At 39.1% G+C, this 16,735-nt stretch overlaps 1 protein-coding gene across 1 annotated transcript; it reads right to left on the bottom strand.

The window, feature by feature from the left end:
- Positions 1 to 5,738: 5,738 nt before the first annotated feature.
- On the bottom strand, positions 5,739 to 15,941 carry tlx2 (T cell leukemia homeobox 2). Its single transcript, XM_063485188.1, has 4 exons — positions 15,425 to 15,941; positions 9,069 to 9,281; positions 8,245 to 8,482; positions 5,739 to 5,955 (listed from the first exon to the last, which is right to left on the bottom strand). Exons 1-4 carry the CDS (start codon positions 15,939 to 15,941, stop codon positions 5,739 to 5,741), a joined length of 1,185 nt encoding a protein of 394 aa, XP_063341258.1.
- Positions 15,942 to 16,735: the final 794 nt, after the last annotated feature.

Genomic DNA, 16,735 nt, shown 5'->3' with positions numbered 1-16,735 from the left:
GATAGATAGATAGATAGCAGGGTTTATATTTAGATTGTGATATTTTCACTTATGTCCATTGTCTAATGTGCTGTTTGGACTAAATAAAAGAGGCCTTTGGTCAGTAATATTAAAAGTCCAGCCCAGGGGTCAGTTGCAGAATAGAAGAGTCTTCTGCGGTTGTTAAAAATATTCATAATACAGTGAAGAATCATTGCAGCCTTGCATATTACAGGAGAAATTAACCATTGTGACTTTCCAGACTGAAACAGATTCATCTTCTTAAACCCATTGTTTTTGTGATGGTCACTTTAAATGTATAAAAACATTACCCTTTTTGGTTTGGTGATCAAGTGAATGACCGCATTGTTCTTTTTAATTAGAAGGCAGGGGATAGAATAAATCAGATAACTGCCTTTGTCCTGCATGGTTATAACATTTTGTTAGCATTATTTTATTGTAACCACCTTGTGATGACTGTTGTTGAAAACTGGTGCTATATGAAAATAAATCCGAACTGAAAGGAGCATTCAAATTGGATTCTTCCATAAAAAGAAAAGAAAGCTGCAGTAAAGTATTTGTTGTGTTACCATGTGCCTCCAGAGTGGCACTTGTGCCTTGCCATTCATTCTCTAAGTCTTTAGAATTACTGCAAGAATGGTGGACCATTCTTCTGGTTTGGTATCTGATGACTGCATAGAACATAGTATGCGAGTCACATCAGTTTCACCGTAGAAGAGACTCCTTAAGGTCAGAAATGTTTCTTCGCAGGATAAAGGTTATCACTTTCACTGACACACAGTAACCTTTCATTCTTATAGGACAAATGAACCCAGCCCATGCCAGCAAAAATCTGCCATTCACATAGCTATTTTACTTGCCTTTAACCATTTCCAGGGCACACGAACAAATATGTAAAGTGTAATAGGAAAACGACAGCTGAGGTATTACTCAACCTGTATTACTCAACAAGAATAAGTCCTCTTCATGCATGCCTGGAAGCTTGAGAAAGTTTTAATGTGTCATATACTGTCGGGACACGTCTGCAGATCCGTTCTCATGAATGATGTGACTTTGATGTGCATGGGCATTACTCAAAACATTTGTTTTGCACTTTAGCACAGATAGTAATGCTGTAAGACTGTATGAAGTTGCTGGTGACTGGTCATTTTCTATCACCAATTAGCTTATACTGTTTAATAAAAATTTTAAGTACTTCTTTGAGATTACAGTTACGCTAGAATAATTTTACCATATGAGAAAAGAACATACAATGAAATCTTCCCACGTACATATTTCCACTACTGTATAAATCTTCCTTCCTTCCTACTAACCTTAACAGAGAAATGCTCACATTTCCTTGTTCTCTTTTCCTTGTATGCATTCTTATGTGTAAATATGCAAAAGTGTAACTGTTTGCACACACTTATGGGTTCAGTATATGTGTGTACATCAAAGAGAGAGCCATGAGAGCATATCATGTCAACAGACAGAGTTTATTCATGTCGTGCCATCAAACAGCAGAAAGAGTTCCTCATTCGTCACTTTGACTTCTGACTTGATCCTTATGGAATTTCCTTGTTTGTTTGTTTTTTAAACTATCATATTAAACCAATATTTTCAACCGTCTTGCCTTCTACTTCTCTGCCATAAAATCATGTGCACTTTTTGTTAAATATTCTCTATGACCTTATATATCTTTGTAAATGTTAGGGTTTTACTTGCCAATTCAGTCCATGGATGTGTTTAGTACTGGAAAACATTAATATGTCCATTTAAACCAGTTAGCATCATTTGAACAAGTATACATCTACCCTATTCAAAATAAAAGAAGCTAAAGGGCATAATAAAGAACGGTATTTCTGAATACAAACTACAAAATCTATTATTAATATTAAGTAGTATTACCATTACATTCATCAGCAGAGGATTATGGTTCTGAGTCTGAACTGATACCGGTGTTCAAAATAACATTTCTCTAAGAAAATCTGTTGTTTGTGGTTCAAACTTTTCATCAAACGTAAAAAATAAATTTGTTTAACCTTATTTGGGTGTTTTATCAAACAGAGCTAAACTTGCTGACAAGCCTAATTTTGCCCACATGTAATAACCTGCTTATATGCACCTTTTTCACGAATCTGTCACACTTGACAAAGCATTAGAGGTAAACTGCACAGATCACCTTTGGAGTATTTTACGGATTTAGTGCAAACGGCTACCAAGTATATTGTTAATCTTCAGTAGAGTTCTTCTTCGCTGAGCATTTTCTGCTACACAAAAAGGATCACAGTGCTACTTCAGAGTCAAGAACCATAGACGACCTTTTGTCAACAAAGCCTCGCGTGTCAACACATTAGCAGTTTGGCAGTGTCAGACTGTGTTTGCCTTCCTCTGAAATATTGCAGCTGCCACAGACGGAAAAGTTATAACTGCCGAGTGATGACATTACATCTAGAAAAAAAGAATCTCAAAGATTTTATATCCTGCTTATTTATGCAGTAGATATGCGATGGGATGTTTGTGCATTTGGACATTGGTGTCATGGCATCAAGCCAGTCTGGAAATAAAAATTATCAAATGGTTGGTTTTGTAAAGAATGACAAATATGTCACTGGATTAAATGGAATTTAGTATATTGTCCAGATGAGGCTGTAAAATTATGCTTTTTGTGCCAAATGTGCAGGTCACAGGCATTTTACTATGTATATATATATATATATATATATATATATATATATATATATATATATATATATATATATATATATATATATATATATATATATATATATATATATATATATATATATATATATATCGATAGATGGATAGATAGATGTATATATCGACACTAAAATATGCAGGGTGATAACAAATAGGAAATATTTATTGCACAAGAGCAGATCTGACTTGATATACTATAGAAGTCAAGCTTTCAATGCTCGAAGAGCTAAACCCACCGAAGCGTCAACAACTACCTGATAACGGCTTAAATGTTTACTGCATTTCTCAAGAATGGAAACAGCTGATTGGAGGAGACAGAGCACAAAGCTGTGAATGTGGTGAGTCCTTTTTTCGTTTATGGTGCTCCTGTTCAAAACAAAATGCTTGATAGGAAGTCTGATATACCTTGAGCCTCTTTGTTCTTGTTCATCTTGTGTGGTGACATTTTATTGGATAAGGACAGGGCTCCTCAGTGGCAACAGAGAGGGGGGTGGGAGAAAAAAAATCCAGTGCCACGATAGGAGAGGAGGAAAACAAATCTTTAAGCACCTGTAGTAAAACACAATGAGCAGTTTTGAAAACGGTAAAAGGAAGGAATTTTTCTAAAATGGGCCAAGTCACGTCTTCAAGGCATTCGAGATAGAGAGATGAAAGCAGCAGGGAGCGGAGGAAGTGGGGGTTGAGGAGGCATCACCTGGAGAGCTGGCTGTTATTGACACGATCTCAACCAGGCAAGACGCTCTGGAAACTGACTAAACATTGGCACTATGTCTCTAAGAAAACAGAGGGTTGTTGAGGGTGGCTGCAGCTGCAGACAGCTGTTTTGAACCACATCATCAAGCTGCTCTAAGAGAAAGGCAAGACTCAAACAGGCAGATCTCAAAAAAGAAGGTAAGGGACAGGCCTTCTGATAGGTATTTTTCAGTGGCAGGTACAGCCAAGATTAACAAGAGGTTGATGTTATGCTTTACAGTCCAATGGAACTGAGTAGCTCACTGTTAAGGAAACAAGATAGAGCACAACAAGGCCCATTTCCTGTGACGTTCTTTGTGTTGAAGGCTCATTTACAAGCAGGGAACCTGAATGATGTGTTTACTGTGCCTAGGTCTGCCTAGGTCGTTTTTGTTTTGACTTGGGCGATAAGCACGATAGGCTGGATGTGTTGATAACAAATGTTTATGACTGTCTGGTGCACAGGTGGCCACGATTCGCCCAGACAACAATGGAAGCAAACACCAAAAATGGCTACTCTCCAATAGAGGATGTTTTGTTTTCGTTTTCTAAATAATGGTGCTGTCTTTTGGCATTCCGCTTGTACATTTAGCGTAAGTTTAAGTTTAATCACATTCTTTTTGGCCAAAAGAAGAAACTCTTTCAAAACGTAAAGATACATTAACCATAAAAAAGGCGACAGGTATTTGGGAGATTATTTAGGGTTGAGATTTGCATTCCTGCTGGATTACAGTAAAAGGCAAATGAACTCTGATCAAATCAAACATCAAAATTCTTGTTTAAGGTAACTGTTGATCTCACTCGGTTATGAAATATGTTTTTTTGTGCCGGAATGAAGGAAGGAATGACATTATTAAACTACATATCTGGTCCCCGATAGTTTCAGCCGTTCCCTGCTATCCCTGCTGTCAATCAGTGACCCACAGAAAAAGGCTAAACTTAGCCTTTCATTTGTTGCTTGGTTTCCTGCACCAATCACTGGACAACTGCTTCGTTAAGTCCTCGCAGTTCAGTGGAGTAAAACAAAAATACAAACAAAATCAGGCTGCCGCATTTCAGATGTTCATTTGGCAGAGGCACAGCTCGTACTTTCTCATGTACTCTCATTCTAATTTGAGCTGGCATCGGTTTTCAAACCTTTTATTTATCCAGGGAGGCTTTTGCCGAGCACGCTTGCTGTTGTTTCGGCAACGCCCTGCTTCACGTTCACACATGGGAGCTGTAGTCATCAGTTTTTATGGATAAAAAAAGGTATTGCTCTGTCCTACTCATACAATTTGATGGTATCTTACCTTTGGGTGGTTTGAAACTTTAATGTGTAATCATAGCCAATTCCCATGAGGCTAACTACATCCCTAAAATCATAAAGTATTATTGCACAGTTTTCATAATGGTGACAAACAACAAACAGGAAGTGAGTAAGGGAACCCAACAAGACAATAAGAGGCAAGAAAAACGGAGAGGTTTGTCATCTTTTCAAAAAGTCACAATATTATTTAATATAAAACACCTTTAAATTCGACATAATGAGGAATCCGTGATCAGGGCTTTCACCAATCCGCTACCATTTGAACACTGCAGTTGGGGAGGAGATCCACCTTGGCAGCCGTTGACGTCAATGGTACATCCGAGTGCACACAGAAAAGGGTTGAAACATGCATTTACTACATTGTTACAAAGTCAAAAGCGAAAACATGAGGTCTCTTTTTGCCATTATTGGCAGAGAGTCTCTCTGCCACCTTGTGAGGGATCCAGAGGCAAAAGAGGGTACAGTCTTGACAGTTGGGCATGTACAGAGGTGTCCATTTGTTTCCTGGCACTTAGGGATAAAGTGCCCTCTTCTCTTTTAGACCGACAGCTGAAGGGAGAGCGGAAACTTGGTGTAAGGCAGGAAATTACTCAACATGCTTTAGATATTTAAGATAACAGTTTTAGACTTGCTTAGTTTTGACAAACATCAATGTAAGTGCGGCTCCTGTGCTGTGAAGTCCGCAAACAGTGTTTTGCAGGTCTGGTCAGTAACCGATAGCTGTGTCTTTCTCTCTACACACTCTTCCCCACCATGTTGCTGGTAACGATCAATGAGTGAATAAGCACATTGTCCATTATTTGATTTGATTTTTTTCCAAAGTAAGCATCCTGCATCTATGATATCCCAAAATGGTTCTGAGTTTTTGAATGTCAGTCTTGGAAGAAATTCCTCTCTTGTGTCCATTCACACTCACAACACTTTGATCAAGACATTCTGTTTTCTCCCCTTCCCTCGCTTTCTCTTCTAAACACACACACACACTCACATACGCTCACACTACAGATGCTACAGAGGTGACGGAGGTCACCTTATTGTCTTCTGCCCAGGGCTGCAGGTTCTGCAGGGCGTAGAGGGAGGAGTTGTGCAGGCAGAGTGGGTCCGGCTGCAGTGGCTGGCTCAACGTCTTCTGGAAAGCTTCCTGCTGAAGCTGCAGCATCAGCCGGTTGGCCTGCTGCCTCTCAGCCTCCCTCTCCTCCGCAGTCTGTCTCCTGGGTGAAAGGAGGAGACAAAGGAGAGCAAAGGAGGATTTAAGACCAATATAATGTTTCTTTTTATGGCGATTGTACACAATATCGACTTGTACCACGTGCCAGAGCGTTTTAGCAGTGTGCTATGCTTTAATAAAGAAACAGTGGGATTCTCTCCCTCCTTCTTTCTTTACTTTTTAAACAGACACGATATGTAGAATAGATCTGCAATTCTGTATTAGGTGTTTCTGTTAAATTTTTCCTGGATAAGTTAGCATATCCAGGTCTCATTTATTATCATTTCTAATTGACAAAACCAAGAAAAGCTGGCGATCTTTTGTACTGGTGGTGAAGAATTTCAATTATATGGTGCAATGCCTGAAAATAACAAGAAAAAAACATTTTTTTTTTTCTTTCAGAGCTTTCAGTAAAAGTAAAAAGCCACTGATCAAAGAAGTCAAAAGGAATCAAGGAGAAAAAAAACTTTTAGAGATCAGATGAGATTGCAAATTTCATAATAAATCATGTGGATTTGCAAATTGCCTGTTTTGTCTTCTGTCTTTGTGCTACACCTGTGCCAGATACTCCTTCTGCTTTTGGCTACACGACAGCTGATGAAGATGAGTGACAGGTGTTGTTGAAGGAACGTGACTAATAGAGGGGGAAGACATACACAGCACTTCCTGCCTCAAGGTGAAAAGTTGCATCTGTTTCTTTTCTTTTCAAAGAAACGACTACGCACATCCTTTATATGCGCTGTGCTGATATCAACATTTGCTGCGTTGAAAAGTCATGCGTCTTCCTAAAAAAACAGCCTGTTTTGTAGCGTTTATGTTGGAAAACATCCAGAGTGAGCCGATGTTTTAGTACTCAAGAAAAATTACACCTCTATTTCAGTTTAAATAGTGAATGTAAATTTACTTTTGGCAATTTACTTGAATTACTTTACAAACGCAAGCATATCTATAAACAGTGGAACATTTTATTCTATCAGTCTTGAATATTTCTTATTACCGTAACAGAATAATTAATGGTGATTTATTTACGGACATTTGGAAATGATATGTTAAACAACATGTAATAAATGTTCAATTCTCCTAAAAATATAAAGCAAAATACAAATGGCAGCTAGAAATCACCAGCAGAAGCACACCTCTAAAAACACTCTTTCAAGCACGCCAACCTCCATCCATTAGCCACACATTATTGTTAACAGCATTATCATAATCTGATTCCCTGGCTGTTGATTTGATCATCCTCTTGTTACTCGCGTAGTCGTCACACAAAGACATCCCTCATGCTCATCCTATCAGGTGCACACTACAGGGAAATGGCATAAATCTCAGCAAAAGTAGGAAATCAGAAAAGCGAGTTAAGCCAATTCCCTTGTTACTCGTGACATGCCGTTCAGTCTGCTGTTTATTTTAAGCAAATTCATTTTTACTGCACTTTGTAGTGGAAACTGTGCCTTAGCGTTTTATGGCTTAAGGACATGATTGCTGCAGGGGTTTTTTTCTATAAATGCATTTTTTTTTTAAAGAAAATGAAAATCCTTAAACCAAAATTCTATATTATATTTTAATTTACAACAAAGAAGGCAGTGATTTTTAACTGTTTTCTTTAACTTTTAAATAGAAAATCATTCAAAAAAGCTTTAAAGCCATTTACACATAAAAACCCTTAGGGTAATGACTTAAGGTAATTTAGCTGTGTGTAATATGCGTTTGAAATATGTATCCTGCTCCTTTAACAAGGGGCAGGGCATCATAATTTGATTTCCTACTCATTTACTTTCAAATGGCTATAAACAACGGTTAGAATGAAGTGAATGAGTGTGTGTTTTTTTCATGGACTCGGCAGTCAATTCCTCCTGTGAGTGTTTCAGTATTGCTTTGGACAGCAGGTTTCTAAAAGGCCTTTCAGGAGGCTCAGGAGTAATTGTGCTTGGTCAAGTGAACTGGCCTCAACTGGCAGCTAAGCTAAGCAAAATAGGTGTTGTGTTGTACAACTCCTTCAATGCTTCAGCTGTGGGCCATTTTACTTGTCTTCAAAGTAAGACACCAGTAAGCATTTTTGGACGCAAGTGTAAAACAGAGACACATTCTGTAATGTCAGTTTGTGGGACAAGAAGATTTGTAATTCTGAGCAAACATCCTGTCCTAATGAAGTCAAAAAGCTTTTGAAAAACCATCAAGGCCTGTTTGTTTTGCTTAAGTATATAGTGGGATGCAAAAAAAAGAGCAAGACGTGACACGTGGAACGGAGAATTATGTTACTTTAGCATCCAATAACACCCTGCTGTAATCTTACCGCCATTTTGTCCGCCTGTTTTGAAACCAGGTCTTAACTTGTGCATCTGTCATCTTCAGCGCCTTGGCCAGGGTGGCACGCTCGGCCGATGCCAGGTACTTCTGTCGGTGAAAACGTTTCTCAAGCTCACAGATCTGCACCCGACTGAAGGAGGTGCGAGGCTTTTTCCTCTTAGGTGGCGTCCGGTTCTGGTACGGGTGGCCGATTCGACGGGTCACAGAAAAGGGCGAGAGGGCAGCTGAAAGAGGGAGGAAAAAGAGGATTAATTTGTCTGATGAGTGTTTTAAATTTGTAAAATTCTAGAGATTTAATATGAATGCTTGATTGGTTACTTATTTCCATTTCTAAGCTGGAGTGACCTGTTCTTCTGAATTATAAATGTATTTCCCCTGAGGATTTATTTCTATAGACTCATAAACCTAGTTAGCTTTCCATTCCTTGGTAAGATAAAAATTATTGTTCATTTGCTGCTAACTGAAAAAAAAGCTATGATGTTTGGGGAGTCTTAAGAGAAGGCCCAGAAGCTGCCAACTGAAGAAGATAAACGTCACTGCCACATTTTCCATTTCTGATGAGCACGCTGAGATGTGCAAACAGAAAATCCAAGGAAAAAGTAACTGAGGCAGAAGTAGAAAGATGGTATGTGAATTATCACTTCAAAATTTAAAGTGCTAGAGGATAAAGACATGTGAAAAATACTAACGCATATTAAGATTTCAAATGCTGTTTTAGATCCAGTTTTTACTTTCTGGTGGCACACGATGGTGGCTCTTAAAAATTAGCTACAGGTGAGGTTTTTTGGTGGGGGAGAGGGGGTGACTCACCTGGGCAAGCACCCTTTGGAAAAGGATAGTCTGCTAGAAGGCCATTGCCGTCTCGCAGGTGGGCAAGCTCGGGGTAATAACATTTGGCTAATGTCTCCACCGTGCTCCAGACAGGGACCCTGCCGATGTCTCCCTTGGGGAGAGGACAGAGGGATCCGGTGGCCCCCGGCCCCCCTGTGGCCTCTCCGGCTCGGCTCTCCTCTGCCTGCTCCCCTAAAGGAAAGGGAGACACAGTGAGGTCCCGCATCTGGAGCACAGCAGCAGCTGCCGCCGGGCGGGCACCGGCGCATAGCAGCTAATCACATGAAGGAGGCCTAAATGATGAACAGAGTCTACTTTAATGCCATTTGCTTCTAGTCTCTTAAGTTAGCGTTTGGAGATCTTTAGCTAAGAAATGAGATATATGCCATTCAGAAAAAAATAAGTGACATCTAGCAGGATTAGACAGATAAATCAAGCCCTGGCTGACCAATCAGAAACCTACAGCCAAGGTCATCCTCTGACAATGTGATGAAGCTCCATAAGTACTATTCACAGACCTACATAATATAATTGTAAGCCTAACAAAACACAATTTCTGAAGGAAAGTAGATTTTGGTGGGTCTTTTTTCATCACAATAATTACATTTAAAAAATATTTGATATTTGCAAAATGTCTTGGAGCACGAACATGAAGCATGTGTCATTACAACTCAAGCAATAACCTCAATTTGCAATTGTGTAACTTCTTGCACAGTGACATCATTTTTTGCAGAATAGGCTGCCATAAACTTTACACGCATTATTATTTAGAATATAGACACTTTATAATAAATGCTATTTCAAAGTATTGCTGTATTGTCTTACTTTGTCCCTTGTCGCTTAGTCACTGTTCCTTTTCAAAAATATAAACTGCAGTTTTGCACTGTAAGGGTGTACATTGTGTTTTTCTTCACTCTCTGCCTCAGTGCCTCGTGGTTCTCTTTCAACTGCCGGGTATTAATAACAACTTATCTTCTTGCATCATAAAATATCTATGAATCCTGTCTATTTTGTCAGCCATGGGTAAACAGAAGATCGATAAATGTAATGAGATCGTTGGCCATAGATCCACTCCCAAGCCACATTCTCATTCTGAATGGAAATCAACAGAAGAAAAGAGAAAAAAAATACTTTCTGTCTTCTTCTCTCCTTCTCTCTCTATCTCTATGTCATCCGTCCCCAGCAAGCTGTTTTGCCTGCTGTCTTACAGGGTGTTTATTTGTTTTTGTTTTGTCAGAAAAGCTCACCAGGAGCCAAAATGAATATGAAAACATCTGCATAGGTGTCCCCTCAGGGTTACGTGCTGCTCCTGCTGCTGCTCCTCCTGCTGCTGTTCTCAGAGTTTTCAGCGACTTGAAAATTCATTTGCTATACAGACGATGACAATTTGGATGTAAAATAGAACATGAAGTTATTACGCACTTGGCAGTCATTTCAAGGGAGCCGCCAACGTCCCCTGATGGTGCTGAACACGAGTGGCAAATTGAAGCGTACACAAACAAATGATTTGTAAAGTAAAGCTGAATAGCTACTATGCACTGTTACGGTAGGTCACATAAAGTTAACATCACGTAAGTGCAAATTAGCAGCACAGATTTAGTGTCTGAAGTGAAAATGTGCTACAGTTATTGGCTTTTGCATGGATTTATAGTGACCATGACCTCTTTGTTCCCTCTCATTATTATTTTTAATCTTCTATGTTAATATTCTTATAACAATTTCACGTTATGTGCTGCTCTGATGCTCAATAATAATAAAAAATGGTAATTGTACCCCTCCAATATTCCTTTTGGGACTTAGACCGGCATCTGTAGTATTTAATCATGAGTTTCTAATGACAAAATCCCCAAGATATTTCTATAACACTACTATAGGTGCTCACAATGGACTGGAGCACCTCCACAGTCCTTAATACTGAATTATACGCCCCTTATTGGACTTCATAGTGTGTTTCTAAATCTCTTGTAAAGCCACATTCTTACAGTAACTTTAAAGTGGAGTCTTAAATGTACAGCACATATGTTAAGCAACATATCATTTTTGCTTTTTGTGTCATTGCCCAAATCTATTTGGAGCTTTATGGGTCCCACAGAGAAAGCAAGCGGGCCTGTTGTTCCTCCCAGCGGCAGGTCTGGCTAACTAATACAGCATTAGATGGCTATTTCAGGCCATCTGTGGGCTAAGTAATGGGCCAGGCACATACAAGCACGTTCAGAGGCAACCTAACATGCAGCAGCATACTTTAGACCTGACAAGTACAGCAAGGCTTTGCTTTACAGTGTGCAAAATCCTGATAAATATATGATCCAGTGGTGTGATACCCCACCAGACATGTTTAATGCTTTTTTTTTCCTTTGGTTTTACTTCATATGCCTTCAGGTTTATCCATTACTATAATTATCGAGACTGTGAACTGCAGTATAGAATCAAAATGAATTATGCAATGTGCTGGATTTTAAGCCAAACCAATTAAGAATACCCTTGCTCAATTGCATCAGTGAGTTGGTTTGTTTAGTGACAGTCAGTGTAAACTAGCTGGATATAACTGGATTATAAGTAATATGTTACAAATAATAGTACAGAAAATTAAAGCCATATGGAATAACAAATATAGTAGTCAAAATTTTATAAATCTGAAATATATCAGAAATACTGATGGCAGTAATTTGTATCTGAAGAAGAATACCACTCCTGTACAGATTCCAAATGTAAGGGTATAATAAGTCCCACGAGCTTAGAGCTTCCACAATTAGGAAATGAGTTATTAAATAAAGCTATAAAACATAATTATTTTTCTAATAATTAATTGTTTTCCTATATAACAGTTAAGCAGTCTGTATGTGGCCATTATCCCCAACAAAAAAAGCGATCATGTAAGTGTTCCCATGAAACAAAGAAAATGAAAAGAATCACCAGCAACCAAAAATAAATGCTGCAAAACACATTGCACATTTTGTTCCCCCTCTTCATCAAATGGAAAAGAAAATGGGTGCGAATGCTAAATCTGTTGCCTGGATAACACAATTTAGCATAAGCATATCAAAAAATAAAATGCTACCGTGGAGAATATGTTTGCCATAATAAAACCACTTATACTTAATAACACTTCCCGGTGACAGCGCCTCCCGTCCCCACGGCGGATATTACCTTTGTAGCAATCTAATAAATATATCCGTGAAGGATTCTAAAGGGGATATTGAAATATAACATGAACATATATTGCTATTTATTACACTATACGCAACAAAAAGCAGGGATACTGTCTTTTGTCACACGGAAAATCAGGCCAGCGTGGAAGCAAAAGGGCAGGAGCGGGTTCAGCTCTGAAATAAAATCATATTTTTTTCGGCCCTGCTGCCATTTACACCCAGACACAGATATACAGGAGAGAAAAGGCGCTTTAATTATATTTCTTTTATTGCTGTTAGGTGGTCTACAGTGAAAGACGCTGTATTATTGCTCTGTTTATTGTCAAAATGTCCAAACAATTCAAAGAACATATTATTATGCACTTTGATCCTTTATCACAGATTACATATTTCGATTAGATTATTATTATTATTAATATTATTATTATTATTATTATTATTATTATTATTATTAAGCACTAGTGGTAAAAGGCTTGGTTTCTTAAAATTAGTACATATTTTACTTGGCATTTTGTGCTGTAAAGCCCACTTTTCATTTCACTATCCATTACATTTTTCTTCAGTTACTAACTAGTCTTAATTTTCATTACATATTATTGTGCTATGTTTTATGTTATTAATGTATTATTTTTTTATTCGTTTCTGACGTAAAAAAAATAATAATGTGAAAAAAATAACATTACAAATAAATCTTGAACCCGTATAGACGGGTTTATTTTTTTATTTTTTATTTTTTTTGAGCAGAGTACATTGAAAAATAAAGGTGGCTACTATTAGCCTCCGACTACTACTGCTGCTGTTGCTGCTATAGTAGTGCTTGTGTACTTTTACGCACGGTGTGGCTTTATGTATGATTTTATTCTTCTCTGGTTGATTTTTGCCTACATGTTCAGGAACAGCAGATGGAAAATAGCAGCTAGCTAACCCTGGTGAACTTATTTTAATTCTTCACTTGTCCTTCAGAAATAAATAAAAATAAAATAACACATAAATTAGTTGTAATAAAATAGCCTGACGCACAACATTTTAGGCCTGTAAGCGCTGAGTGAATACACAGAGGAGTGGGTGACCACCAAGGATTCATCAGTAGGCTACATGAAGTGTATCTTTACAGATGGATAAATGATGCCCCTATAACCCGTAAATCTTTTGCGACAGTCCAATCCAGCTTACTGTGATTAATAACACGAGTTTGTGCCATGTGGGAGGCATCCCGGCGTGAAAAATGAGAATCTATTGTCCAAGTTAACAGGTTTCGTTTACATCTCTGCAAGAAAAAAAAAAGAAAGAAATCCTGCCATGAATGCCAGAGCTGGAAGCATTTGGCAACATGTTTAGCTGTTTAAAGCTGCACGGGACCGTTTTTCTCCTCCGGTTTCAACTTGGAAGGCGAAAAGGAAAAACAAGAAACAAGGAGAAACATTTAAAACGGTGCTCTACCCATCAGGATAGATGATAGTCCATTTGATTTACGGCCTTTTATAGGAAACAGAGCAGGCTAAATCTGGAGTGTTTGTGTGTGTATATCTGAATGCGTGTGTGTCTGCGCGCGCGTGTGTGTGTGTGTGTGTGTGTATGTGTGGATAGTGCTACTGTAGTTGCTGCTGTAGCTGCTCCTGCTGCTGGTGATCTTTGGCTGATCAATACAGAGGAAAGATATAAGCTGCGAAATAATTACAGCGACACAAAGCTGAGAGAAATTAAACGAGGGGCCCTCGGTGACTATGAGTAAAATTGATAAGCCTATTTACACTGTATCTTTTTGCAGATGACATATCGTCCCCCGGTATTTAATAATTAATCAGGTAGAAAGAACTGAAGAGTGAATATTTAATGCATGGAGAGGAGGGGGCGTGCGCGCGCAAATCCATGATGTTCTTCCTTTATAGCAATGAGGTCATGAGAAAAATATAAGCTGAACCACCCCTCCCCCACCCAAAAAAAGAAAACAGAGAACGCAGAAATCGTTTTTATGAAATACGTTTACCTATCTCAGCATATTCCATTAAAATTTTATTGGCTATCGTTATTTTTTTTTCTTTACCATTTTCTCTCCGAGAATTGTCTTTCGTATGTTTTTCATATAATTTATTAAAAACAATAAATAGTCGTTATACTAGAAAAGAACTTATCTTCAGTTGCATTACATTTCAATATTTAAATAAGCATATATATAATATTTAAATAAGTAAAGCAAATATCTCATTTTGGATTGAGAACGAAACAAATAAAAAAACTATGTCAGCCTTTAAGTAGCATGTAATTCTGATAGTGTTGAAGGGCGTGTGGGGTTTTGGGAGCAAAAATGGCTGCATGTGTTTGCAGACACCTGAATAAAAAACATAGGCAGGAATTATGTAACTCATCGTGGGCATTAAAAGCTATAAGAATGGCACAAAAATCGACTTCGGTGAATTTCATTTTTAAGGAAAAAAATAAAAGCAGCTGGTTCTGAAAGAAGTAAAATTGGAAGTAAAAACTACAAATTAAAAAACAAACAAACAAAAAAACACTGAAGTCTACATGTAGTCTGCTAGAGTAAGTCTGCAAGCAATATTGTAGCCTATGTTGTCCAATTATAGGTTACTGCTGTGTCATAACATTTAACCTACTAGCCTAATTTACTCAGCTCAAATAATAATAATAATAATAATAATAATAATACATTCTTGTTTAGAATTTAACATGTCATATATTGTTACTACAGTGACTCATCTTCTTGCTTTCTCAATTGGCTCTCCGGGAGAGGAAAAAAAAATCATTCATCCTCATGAAAAAACGGGGGACGTCGTTATCCGTCATCCGCTGTAAATGGAGAGTGATGGTCCAATACTGATTCATCAGCATGTCCGAGTCAATTTCTCCACTCGTTTATCAGGCTGCCCTTCCAGCATAATAAAACTGACTGTGTGCGCATATATGATTCGTTATAGATTACAACCTAAAGATGAAATCATCAGCGCCACTTTGTTGAGCCATTAGGCCCACTTCACGCTTCGTCGGTCGGAGGTTGTTTTCAACACAAGTGTTAGTAAATTCATAATTTCCTCTTTAGTGGCTGTGAGGAAAAAATTCACGTTTTTGGTGGTAAATAACGAGGTCTTGCTTTCTGACCTACTATGTCTGTGTTCATGAAAAACATTAAACTACAAGTGTTGTGGGACCAGGATAAGATTTATTCTTTACCTGTTAATCTGTCCTTGGCGAATCTTCTGCTGCTTTCCATCCACGGAAATGTGAAGTTTGCTGCATTCCCCATTCCCATCCCCGGCACCGAGGGGATGCCGGGTCCGATGCCCGGTGGATGAGTCGATGGGGGTGGATGAGGAGCAGCAGCGGCGGGTGGCGGTGGCGGAGGCGGCATGGGCCTGTGCGCCGGCACCCGAATTACCCCACCTGCGCCTCCAGAGTTCACGTTAACGTTCATGTTCATGTTCATACTGACGTTCATGTTCATGTTGACATTATAGGAGCCGGCTAAACCCGCCGCTGCTGCCATGGAGCAGGCCGGGTTGTAGACGCTGTTGTACCCGTTGCTGTAGACATTAGAGGCCAGCGCGTAATCCGGGTCACCGGTCCGGTTGGGGAGCATGCAGCCGCTGGACTGGTCCGAGCTGTTGAGGATCTGGTCGATGCCGAAGCTGATGGGTTCATGCTGCTGCTGGTGCGTCTGGTTCACCTCCTCGATCCCAGTGTGCTCCATAGTTTTTGTTCGTAATGTGCTTGTCAGTATATTTTATCAGCGCACGGATGTGTTTTTGACATATAGCAATTCACGCCTTTGGAAATGAAGTATTTGGATGTAGTCTGCAGTGGTGAGCTTTTTTTTTTTTTTTTTTTTTTTGCTTTCGAGCATCGACACGGGCCTGTTCTACTCCCAGGAAACCAATAAGGTGTCCAGCGCTATCCAAAATCTTCCCATTATTTTTTGTCCAACAGTGGGATCGGGTGTTCCCTAAATTAAATGCCTATCCGTCGGACTAAGAAATACCGTATCCATCTTTAATAGCGAGTTCTTTCCAAGTGAATTAGATACAAGGCAGCTTTACAACAAGAAAAACAGCCGATAAATGCCAAATGGCTATCCCGAGTAGCCTACTTACTGAGAAAAATCCGAGATTTTGGGGGGGAGGCACCTCTCTGGAGAGACTTGATGCGCTTTGTTCGCCTACTCGGGCAAAGACGATCCATACGCTGGGGTCATGATAGGATAACCAAGCTCGTCGCATCAAAATGGAGCAGAAGACAAAACAAAACAACCCCGAAGAAGCGAAACGAAGCGCTGACCTCGCAGGCGTGTTTATTAATTGGAGGGGAGCGCGGAAGAGGGCTCTGTAGTGCTGAATGGTGAAGTGCGTTTCAGCAGGTGAGACTACCCTCTGCGTAAAAGCTGCCATTCGGTCCTCCAGCCAACCCTCCTTCCCTCCCTCTCTTCTTCCCTCCCTCCTCCACGGTAGGACAGTTGTTTTGCTCGGATGTCTTAAAGAAACCGCAGCT

Source organism: Pelmatolapia mariae, linkage group LG2 (genome assembly GCF_036321145.2).
Source record: "Pelmatolapia mariae isolate MD_Pm_ZW linkage group LG2, Pm_UMD_F_2, whole genome shotgun sequence".
NCBI classification, from domain to species: Eukaryota; Metazoa; Chordata; class Actinopteri; order Cichliformes; family Cichlidae; genus Pelmatolapia; species Pelmatolapia mariae.
This window is presented reverse-complemented; position numbering and strand designations above follow the sequence as displayed.

Excerpts from the sequence above, each read along its gene's own strand:
- tlx2 (XM_063485188.1), bottom strand. The coding sequence starts at position 15,941 with ATGGAGCACACTGGGATCGAGGAGGTGAACCAGACGCACCAGCAGCAG. Across the intron at positions 9,282-15,424 it reads CGCCAAGGACAGATTAACAG|GGGAGCAGGCAGAGGAGAGC; the intron begins GTAAAGAATAAA and ends CCTTTCCTTTAG. Across the intron at positions 5,956-8,244 it reads AACAGGCGGACAAAATGGCG|GAGACAGACTGCGGAGGAGA; the intron begins GTAAGATTACAG and ends CCTTTCACCCAG.